Genomic DNA, 11,331 nt, shown 5'->3' on the forward strand with positions numbered 1-11,331 from the left:
ATCCTAATCTCTCCTCCTCTATATTTATTTACAACAGTCAAGAGGAGCAATTGGCCAACAGGCCCCTATCCAGTTCTGCAGTCCTTATGCCCCAAGAACTCCTTTTTGCACTGGTCTGTGGTGGCCTTGGCCTACCTCTTCTACCTACTCAAGTATCTCTTTTACCATGAATTTAATTACCTATGTTTCCATTTGTAGGATCTTACCTACCGTATGGCCTGCTGCCTCTGCCAATTTAAAAATATTATTGAGGTTGTCTGTAAGACATTCAAGCTACGTTGTGACAGTGAATGCCTGACAGACGTCACACGTTGTGGTGAGTCTCAATTGCAGGATAATAAATTTTTAATTTAATATTTCAGTCAATGATGATAAATTTTAAAACTAATGATGTAATTGCATTATTTTAATTCATTCATTCAGAGTTCCAGCTCCCTAAGTTTCTAAGAACTACCCCTTTGCTAAAAATCAGATTCTTGGTTACATTATTAAGCTAATAATAACTCAGTTACATTGTTAGCTTAATAATATAAGGGATCTGCATAGTTAAAGGAACAAGAGAAAGGAATCCAAGGGGGAAGGGAATTAACATTAATGGCCTCATATCCTATGCTGTGCTCTCTGCAAAGGAGAACTTATTGATATAGTGCATCACAGTTTGTAAACTGATTTTATATACATTAGGTCTCAAGTACCCTGTGTCTTATAGGACAGGTGTAAATATATTTTTGTTTATTTTGTTTGTTTCTGCAATTTTATAAAGGGTACAAGTGATGCTGTTTTATGTTCTATTTAGAGCCTGAGAGTTTCTGGTTCCATAACCAGAAGCTGCTACCTAGTCCTTCTAATGGAACGGAGAGTTAGTTTATTCTTAGACTGTCAAGCTCTAAACGTGCTCTGAATCTCAAGCTTTTCTATCCACAAAACACTCAGGGGCTTTCAACTATTTTTCTATGTATTAGATTTATTGGCACTAACTTTTTTAAAAGCGCGGGTGCACGTTCGCTGGCGCAGTCCGCTTGCACCCCGAGCAGCGCACGCGCGGTGATGTAGGATGCTGCACTTGGTACCTTTCGCGGTTCCCTTCGGGGGTGACGAAAGCTTGCTGGTGTGGGAGCTGAGCTCTCGACCCACGGCCGAGGCCTTGCAAGTGAGACGAGCCGGAGCGGAGGGAGGGGTGGAGGAAGCCGCCCCGCGCCCCAGTAACTGGGCGCCCCGGGGTACTGCTTAAGCACCTCATCTGCCTGTGGTCTCCGCTGAGAGGAATCTTAGTTCTAGAGACGACCTGAGCAGTCAACTTGCTCCCATAGATTTTTGAGACATAGTTCCCAACAGAAGGCATTGCCTCCTAATGCTTCTCGAAGCTTAGGATTTCAGAGGGAAACTTGTTCATGAAATGAGAAGTGTTTGGAGCAGCAGGCTCACCACAGTTTCCTGTGCCAAAGGGCTGGGGGAATATAAGGGAATGGGCGGTTTGGTTTCCTGGGCCTGAAATTTCCTGCACTTACTTAGCGTGGGACCACCCTACAGCGTTCTCTGTTCACAGTCTTCTCCCGGTTTGGCCTTCTGTATTCGGTCCGAGTCTTCCCAAACGCAACAGTGGCCAGTTCTGGGTTCTTTGCCATCATCAAGTTTTATTCAGCAAGGGATGCCCACAGAGCCCAAAAGGCATGCAACCAGAAGCAGCTTTTTCAGACATCTCCAGTGAAGGTGGGTCCAAATGTTGAATTCCTCGCTCTACTGGGATGAAGTGCTGAATTTAAAACTAATAGGCCATCGGGAATTCCCTGGCGGTCCAGTGGTTAGGACTCTGCACTTTCACTGCTGAGGGCCCGGGTTCAATCCCTGGTCTGGGAACTAAGGTCCCGGTGGGGGGTGGGGGAAGGCCAGCGTTTGTACAGCACTGTGGTGTTCAGAATGCTCTCAGATGCACTGCTCCACTGATCCCCCAGTTCCCTAGTTGTTTCTTTCTTTTTCTTAGATGAAGAAACTCGAACTCAGGATGGTTAAGTGACTTAGTCCCGGTGGGGGGTGGGGGAAGGCCAGCGTTTGTACAGCACTGTGGTGTTCAGAATGCTCTCAGATGCACTGCTCCACTGATCCCCCAGTTCCCTAGTTGTTTCTTTCTTTTTCTTAGATGAAGAAACTCGAACTCAGGATGGTTAAGTGACTTACTTAAGGTTCATGACAGTAAATGTGGAAACTAGAGGCCAAACCGAAACTTAACGGATGTTAAACCCCATGTCATTTTATGCTGCCCCTTAATTTAAGAAATCTTCACAAGAGTCTTCCTTATATTTACTTTTATGTGGATTTTAAATGTGTGAGGTTGACAATTTTTTAAATTAATTAATTAATTAATTAATTAATTTTTGGCTGCATTGGGTCTCATTGCTGCGCGCCGCTTTCTCTATTTGCGGCGAGCAGGGGCTGCTCTTTGTTGCGGGGCGTGAGCTTCTCATCGCGATGGCTTCTCTTGTTGCAGAGCACGGTTTCTAGGCACGCAGTCTTCAGTAGTTTTGGCTCACAGGCTCTAGAGCACAGGCTCAGTAGTTGTGGCACACGGGCTTAGTTGCTCTGCGGCATGTGGGATCTTCCTGGACCAGGGATCGAACCCGTGTCCCCTGCACTGGCAGGGGGAATCATCATCATCACTCTCAAACTGCCTATTCAGAACTCCCTTCAGATTCCAGAAAATGGTTAAAATATTCTTTAATGCATTGTAGAAACCTTATTTCATATCAACATGCCATCCAATTTTACTTCCCCAGAACTATCATTTCATTATGTGCCTCCATTCAGCCACCATTCCTTTTTCAAGGACCTTTTCAATTCCTCTGAATAAGTGAGTGAGGCTTAGATTTCCCAGACCTTTCCCTTTATAATTGTGTGTCTTCTCTGATTGGCTTCTTGTTCTGGCTACTTCCTACTGACCTTGCTGCCTATTCTCACCCATATTTCTTTACTCACTGATTTCACCTTTATTGAATCTGAGAACTCTCCTCAGATGTGACTCCAGGTACACTACCTCCCACTTCTGTACCCTGTTTAACATCCTTTTCAATCCTGGGTGTACTCCCTGGGATTGAAATGATTTTGTGTCAGACATTCTTTAATTTGCAGACCCTGCGACCATTTCACATAACCACTCAGATATTACAGATGGTCCTGGAAAGATTATGAAACAGTTACTTGGTATCAGTTGTGAGTAATGAGTTCTTTTCTTATATTGGACATTAAGACCATTCCATAAGCATAGGTTGTGACATTTTCACAGCATAAAGCCCATCACTGATAGCGTAATGAAGAAAATGTTCTACAAGTCACTATAGAGTTGAGAGGAAAGGGCATTCGTATTAGATTTCTTTATTTAATGCAGAGCCTTAGTTTATAACCCACAACCCCGAAATTGTTTCCTACATTACTTATGCGCTCTTTTTCAGTTTTATTTATTTATTTGGTTGCACCGGGTCTCAGTTGCAGCATGCATGTGAGACCTAGTTCCCTGACCAGGGATCGGACCCGGGTCACCTGCATTGGGACCAAAGAGTCTTAACCACTGCACCAGCACGGAAGTTCCAATCATGTGTTATTTTATTCATTGGCAGCTATACATACTTCTTATCTTTTTTCCCCTGTGTTTTTTATAAATACAGAAAAGAGAATAATATCTTAAAATAAAATGAAGGAAAGACCTAATGTATCTGAGTTTTTCTCAGTAGCATGAAGGGAAATGTTTGCCGGCAAGAACTGTGGCAAGGTTATCCAAGATGTGAACTGTCTCTACTACCCAGGGGCTCAGAGCCCTTCTGAAGCTTCCTAATTCTCCAGGACAGCTCCATTATGACTCACCGCACAGGACCTAGCCTCCCATGTGACACTCAACATTTAAAAATTAGTCTTCATTTCTCTTTCCCAGCAGGCAGCTTCAGTTGGAGAAAGTAATTTCATTTTCTTATGTACTCATTCATTCACTCAGTCAACAGACCATCACTCCTCTATTATATGCCAAGATCTATGCTTGTTTCTGGTAACAAGGAAAGAATAATATATGGTTCCTTCAAACACTTAAGGAGCTAATAAACTAGTGAGAGAGGAAGATACACAAACAAATCAATAAAGAATTAACAATGCTTTGACCTTATTTGTATTATTTGAATTTTTATGTCTATATTTATATACTATACCCTGTTCAAAATGGAAATAGACATTTAAAAAAGAACTAGTGATGTAAAAAAATCCACAGTAATATGTAAGTTCTTTAGGGAGTTAAGACTGGAAATATTTGCACTCTCAAAGAAGCTTGTTAATGCAGATGAACCTCTAATTCTTTTCGTTGCTTCATTTACATTTATAGAGGTATACGTATTTCCTCTTCTAACAGGGGTTAGTAACTTGGGGAGGGGGTGCTACAGATTAAGGTCCTAATTCAGTGGCAGGTCCATCTTATCTCCTCTTCAGGTCATATTCTCAAGCAGGAGCTACAGGATGAGACGAGTAAAACAGTTCACTTCCTTTGCTTACCCCCAACCCCATAATAGGCTTCTGCTGGGCTTCCTTGGTTGCTTTCATCATCACTTTCACCACCAGAGGTCAGGGAAGCTTCCGGTTAATCAGGGGCCCTGGAAATGATGCAGAAAACTACTGACTTAAAAATAATAAATAACATTTATTTAGGAATCATTGTGAACTCATTGCTTAAAATGTCCTACTTAATCTTCACAACCACTCTATAAAATTGTTATTGATAAATCTCAGGTATATCCAAAATAAGTCTCTATGTAGGGTGGTGATATTTTTAGGTCTTTTATGTCTTTAGGTTCGTCTCGGCACCAGACATAAGGCGGTTCAACATAATACACTTGCCCTAAACAGGTCCAGATGCCAAGAATTGGCAAATTACTACTTTGGTTTCCATGGGTGGTCTAAAAGGATCATCAAGGTAAACTCTGTAGATTTTCTTTGACTAACCAGACTCTTTTCAACATTGAACTCCTAGACTTTAGAGAGAAGAATAGAACAGGGCTATGGGGAGGAGATGTGAGAAACTTCCACATGGAAGTATCTGAGCATTGGCCTGCCACCTAGAATTAGTGATAATCTCAATGACTTGGATGGTGGTGTCCATAATTTTCTCCAGTATTTGTATGGTATATCATAAAAAAATAGTGGTCCATATCTAGTCATTCATTAGCAAGTCTCAGTTGATTTTGAAGCTATAGCATACCTAAACTATTACCTGGGATTGCTGGAGTTTAGTATTTATTTCTAACAACAGTATATGTTGAAGTCTAGCCTTTAATTCAAAATCCTAACAGCTTCGGGATCTTTATAACCTTGAAGAAAGGGAAAATGAAGATATTGTGACACCACTTCAGAAGCAAAGCCTGAAGTTCTGCTGTGCCTTAGAGGTGGTGTTCACCTCCCACGAGTGCAGGAGTCCCGGAGTTGGCATGGCTGAGGAACCTTTGGATAAGTTGGAGGAAGGTCTGTTTTCCAGTATGTGTGTGTGTGGAGGTGAGAGAGTGGGATTTCTCTTTTTTCCTTTCCTTCTGAAACCCAACTTTTCAGATACATCATCATCTTTTCTAAGCAACCAAAGCCCTGGGAAGAATTTTTCTGCCCGACAATATAGGTTTTTATCTTAGGCAATACCTGACAGCACCTTAACCTTTAGAATTTTAGTACTGACTGCCTGCCAAGAAGCTTAGGAGGAGGGAAAATTAGTTCTTTTGTTTTTGCTTTTGTTAATAATTTGTTTTGTACTAAAATAGTCCTTCAAATGCACATGTCTTCTGGCCTTCATTTATCTCAACAAAATCGTTGTCTAAAGATTGAAATAAACTCTTGTGGAAGGGTTCAGTCCTTTGCCTCCTATAGAAGGGCCTGAGAGGAAAAAGTAAATGTAGATCCCTAGAAAGGGGATTCTGATTGGTACTGAGTTTTTTCCTAGAATCCATGGCACTTGGGCTTAGGGTTTTAAGTCAGAGGCAGGGCTGTTAGCGAATGGGGTGGAGGAGGCTCCACCATCCACCTGAGTGGGTGATGGTTGAGTAGAGGCCAGATCATCTGCACTACAATCAAATCTATCTCACTGTATGAATCCAGCCTTTTACACACAGAAGAGCAGGTTCTGTATCATTGTAGCCTCAGCTTGTCCATTTGAAATCTGTGAGTAATATGAGATTTGTGTCACGTTCTTGGTTTGCATTTCCCGTCTAGTATTTTAGGAAATTCCAGAATAGATCCGAGCAGTAAAAATGTGCCATGCCAGGGTATACCTGCAACGGAGACATTCACCTGTACCCCAGTGTTGTGCCTGCCCTTAATCACTGAGATAATGATGTAAGAATCACAGATGCATTTTTAGTTTTAAACATATAACCTAGAAATCAGTTATTCATATAGGCGTTTTAAATTCATCTGTTTTGGTTGGATTTAGGGTCATTATCATTCCTTATGAGAAGGAAGGTAACCCAGAAACTTGCTATTCAGAAAGCTATGACAGATGCATTCCAGAAATTGCTTATTGTGGTTTTAGGTAAGACCTTTTTGATTGTCATTGAAGTGCTTCAGTTGCAGTGAGCAAATAAACTTATTTGAAAAGTTAATTGGATGAAAATAACGGTTATCTACGACATTACTTATTCTTTCATTCACCAGATGCTTTCACAGCAGCAGTCTTACATCTGTTCTTTGTGGCATTTATGAGAAAAACAACAGCAAATATTATTGTCCCCAGTGTTTAGATGTAGAATCACTTGCCTCAGTTCATACAGAAAGTGTTTGATCCAGTTCTCCCTCAATTGCTTGCTTATCATACAGAATAGGGTAGTGATTATAAGCCTTGGACACCTGTGTTTGAGTCCTAACTTTGTCTTTTAGATTTTGTTGTTGTTTCAATTTTAGGTTTTTCCAGCCAGAGACATTTGAAGGTATTTAATATCTCTAAGCTGCAATTTCTTTATCTGCGAATACGGTTAGTAATTCAGCTTACCACCAAATCGGGGATATTTTAAGAGTAAATGAGGTGATAAATGTAAAAATCTTAGAACTATGCCTGAAACATAGTAAGCAGACAAAGTATATTGACTATTATTTTTACCGTTGTTTCCTTGTTGAAGAGTTTATTAGATTATGTTTTTGGAATCAGTTTAACTTCAGTTTTCATTTCTGATATATTGGGTGAATATGATTCTTATATAATAATTGGCTATGTTTTTGTGAGCCTTGAAAGTGGTCATGCTATTGAATAGCGTTGATTGTGTTCCCTATCGAGTTATACGGTGGTGAGTATGGCACAGGCTGTGCCCAAAGGAAACTTTATGATTAATAGATTCCCGGAACAGAATTCCTCCCCTGCTTCACAGCCCTGCAGGCTGAGAGACTGAGAAATCCTAGCGAAGTTGTCAGAGAGCTTATTTGCTTGTAAGAGTTGACCCTGAATTGGTCTTGGCCTTCCAACCTGGGCAGTCCTTCCAGTGAAGTTTGACTTCCCTGGTCATCAGGCAGAATCTCCATCAGCTGTCAACTCTGGGTAACAACCTTTAAGAACCAAACTAAATGCCTGGGTTGTTTGTGCCTAATATGCCAAGGTACTCCTTATATGTACACAAAACTCCTTTGATCAAAAAGCCTGGTGGCTCTAGCTGGCCTTGAGGAAAGCTGTATTGTCCAAAGGGTACGTGGGCCAGTTTCTGCCAGTAGAGTGTTCGAATGCTCTCTCTCTCTGTCTCTGTCTCCAAAGCTTTTTTCACTGTATCTGGTAGAATTTTGGTCCCAAGGAGTAGGCACTTGCCTTGCTTCTAATAGGAAGTATCTATTATAGTCCAGTGGTATCTATCCCAAGTTTGAACTCACTTTGACCCACACCTAATGCCTTCCTATTTAATTGTATTGTGTTTGAACATTTTTGTTTCCACAGCTTTTAATTTCTATGTCCTTATTCCTTAGTTCTTATTTCTAAGATCATAAAGTTTTTGAACCAAAGTTGATGCTACTTATATATGTTTTCACAAATAATTATGATAAAAACTGAAGTGTCAGATGAGGGAACTTCTAGGAAAATGCTCTTATTTTCTGCTTCTAGAAATCAAAAGAATGTCTAATTATTCGGTGCTACCATTGTATACAGGAAGTTTTAGAACAAGAAAACTTCTGAATTGATCCTTGTTAACTTGATTTCAGAAAGTGGTAAAACAGCTGTGGCATATAGACCCTGTGAAGAGGTCACAGATGCTAGAACCAAAGAGGAACTACAGGATTTCATTCAAGTATGTGGAGATAAAAACTCAAGGGGTACACAGCCAGTGTAGCCATAATTCAAAACAACCAGCAGGATTTGGAAGACTTGGGCATGTCTACTCAGCTCTGTCTTCCTTAGGGAAATGTGAAACTCCGAAAGTGCTTTTGAGGCAGGGAATTTCTAGGACTTTTCCAAGTCCCGAGCCTTGTCTCTCAGCCCTTATTTGAAGTTTGAAGAGCAGGATTGAGGACCATCAGTGTACGTCTACAGTTGTGGACACAGGAGAAGACACAGGCCTTTTAGAACTCCCCTCAAATAGAATTGCAGGGACTTGGGAACAAAGTAACTATGGTCTTAAGTGTGATTATGCTACACTGTTTAAAAACTATTCATGCCTTTCAAGTAAGGTATATTACTCAGATCTCAACATCTTATATATATCTTGTGTTAAATATTTTGCCAAAGAACCTTACTGTAAACCAGTTATATGGATACCTCAAATTAGGGATTAAGTTGTCAATGTAATATCTAAAAGAAAACATTAATGTACTGCATATAGGATTTTTATTTAAAAGGAGCAAAAAATGTGTTTCATGTCATTGAGAGCTTAATTTGGGGCTAGATTTCTGATTATTTAACTCACCAGAATGTTGCAAAGTTTGTTTTGAAGGGAAGAAAGTAGAGAAAGAAAAGGTGGTTATGTTCTGAAAAATGAAAAAAAATAATTGAAAGTTTTTCCTGTACAAAATAATTATTTTAATTTTAATTCAATTTAAATCAGTCAAGGAAACTTCAAACGTATCCAGGTTTGGGCTTTAAGAAGTCTAGCTTCCTGTGAAATGTGAGAGGAAAGGATTCCGTATTGATACTAAAGATTTTGGAAACCTGATTTTAACAACAGATCCACTCCTAAATGAGGCCAATCTTGGAATCAGTTCCATTTAGAAACCATTATGTGCTAGGCACTGGAGATAAGATGAAGCTTCTTCTCTCTTGGAATTTAGGTGTTAAAGGTGTACCATATAATTAAAAAGGACTAAAATTAAATAGATTATGAAAAGGACTGTGAAGAAAGTAAACTGAGTGCTAGTTACAGTATTTCAAGGAAATTACTTAACATGCTGACTTTAACATTCTAAGTGTCTTCTCCATGTGTTCACACAGGGTAGGCCTCTGAAAAGTGACACTGTCGTTTTTTCTAGATTAATGGCTCTGTTGAGACAAGGTGGGATGGGGGAAGTTTTCCCATGCTAATGTAAAGGGCCATTCACTTGGTTTTAGACTCTCCTTCCCAGAATGAATTGCTCACCTGCCCCAAACCCCTCCTGCAGAAATTCTGGAGTCATCACTGATTCAGTGGTAACCCCTAATAACAGAGTTGTGAATGAATAATGAGACATGAATACTGAGAGTTTGGAGGAAATGGCAACATTTTAGCATAATTGTAAGGAGTGTCCCCCTCCCACCACCCTAACTGGTGCTCATTTTGCAGGTCAGCTACTTTTCTTGTCAGCCATGTGGCCAAAGGGAGGAAGAATGTCTCTCAGACTTCAGCTTTCAGGAGGAAGTGTTCAGATTGCCAGAACTGGACTAGCACTTTTGAATTTCCCAGAGTGCCAGGTCCTTTGGTTTTCTCGGGAAGCTCTGCATCCTTCCCAACCCCCCTCCACCACTGGGCTGCTGGAGACACCCATTAGAACGGCTCAAATGTGAACAATGACAAGAACAAATTCTGTAGGGGTGGTGGAATAACTTGTTCACAACATAGGCCTGGTCCTGTTGGAATTAGGATTCTTTAATTTTGGCGTCCTGGGATAGCAGCTCTTTTTAGGCCTGAGAAGGAACAGCTCAGGGGTGTACAACAATTTCAGCTGAAACTAACTTATATTCAATGACTATCTCTAACTACTCGGTTGTTGATTTCTATTAGTCATCATTCTCCTGGTTTTAGCTCTGATGTGGGGATTACAGAGGAGTCAACATTTAAATCTTCATAATCTGTGTATTTGTAGCTTCAGTATCATTACTGACCCATAGTTTTTTATGGTTTGGGAAGAGTTATTGATTTCATGTATCATGTAAAGGATTCACAATGATGATAGAGCAGCTAAGATTACAATAATGCCTAGTAAATTGTTCACATTTTCTCTACCTGTGCATCGATTGTATATATATGAATCACTTTAGATGTCAATATTAGTGAAATAATATAGAGGACTAGAGAACTTATTTTAAAAATCATTATTGTGTGATGATGAAAATGTAAAAGTTCTTCCATAATCGGTGATGTTGTGTCTTGAGAGCCTAGATGAAATTGATATGCCTTAGTGACATACCGGATTTTAGCCTATGATTTAACTTTGACAAAGCTACATCACTTTTTACTTTTATCTCATTTATTGAGAAAGACATAATTGTTATGCTGTTGGCTTGAAACTGCTTGAAAAGGACTTGAGTCCTTCCTTATTTTACATTTACATAGGTAGGATCTTGAAACATAGGATATGATGTAGGGCGTTCATGTAACCATTCTAGGTTAGGAGTAGAAGTTTCCACTGCTAAGACTTCTTGCTTAGACGCAAATGCTTTTCAAAGTATGAAGATTATTAGCATTACCGCTGCTACTGAGATGAATGAGCCTAAGACAAAATACTTCATGTTGTGTGTGCCTCAGGGTACTCAGACTAACGTAGTGACATCCCTGAGAGGCCAAGAAAGTGCTGCAGGAAGTCATATTTACTACTACAAATATACTTATGAAGTGAATTTTTGCTCATGCTGAGTTAACTGTATAACCTGAGAATAGTGGGAATCAGTGTAGGAAGCCTCCTATAATAGTGAAGACTGCTCCCGTGGACATTAGGTCATGGAAGTGTGCTACTACATAGTACGTATCCTGGAGGACAACGTCTGGGTATGAGTTGGCTAAGATGATTCCTGTCAAACCACCTACTGTAAAAAGAAAAACTAAAGCCTAAAACTCATAATATAATGGGAGGTCATATAGTATTACCTCTGTGAACAGTTGCTAACCAGGGACTTCCATGGTGACGCAGTGGTTAAGAATTCACCTGCCAATGCAGGGG

At 40.2% G+C, this 11,331-nt stretch overlaps 1 protein-coding gene across 2 annotated transcripts; it reads left to right on the top strand.

Moving 5' to 3' along the window:
- Positions 1-1,054: 1,054 nt before the first annotated feature.
- LOC112394990 (RAD52 motif-containing protein 1-like) lies at positions 1,055-9,839 on the top strand. Of its 2 annotated transcripts, XM_024737996.1 has the most exons (7): positions 1,055-1,150; positions 1,531-1,710; positions 4,820-4,942; positions 5,319-5,487; positions 6,443-6,541; positions 8,188-8,273; positions 9,738-9,839. In XM_024737996.1, exons 1-7 carry the CDS (start codon positions 1,055-1,057, stop codon positions 9,837-9,839), a joined length of 855 nt encoding a protein of 284 aa, XP_024593764.1. The 2 variants fall into 2 exon arrangements, with proteins under 2 accessions (XP_024593764.1, XP_024593765.1); XM_024737997.1 differs by lacking the exons at positions 5,319-5,487; positions 6,443-6,541; positions 8,188-8,273.
- Positions 9,840-11,331: the final 1,492 nt, after the last annotated feature.

This window comes from Neophocaena asiaeorientalis, unplaced genomic scaffold, assembly GCF_003031525.2.
Source record: "Neophocaena asiaeorientalis asiaeorientalis breed wild unplaced genomic scaffold, Neophocaena_asiaeorientalis_V1.1 scaffold324, whole genome shotgun sequence".
Lineage (NCBI taxonomy): Eukaryota > Metazoa > Chordata > Mammalia > Artiodactyla > Phocoenidae > Neophocaena > Neophocaena asiaeorientalis.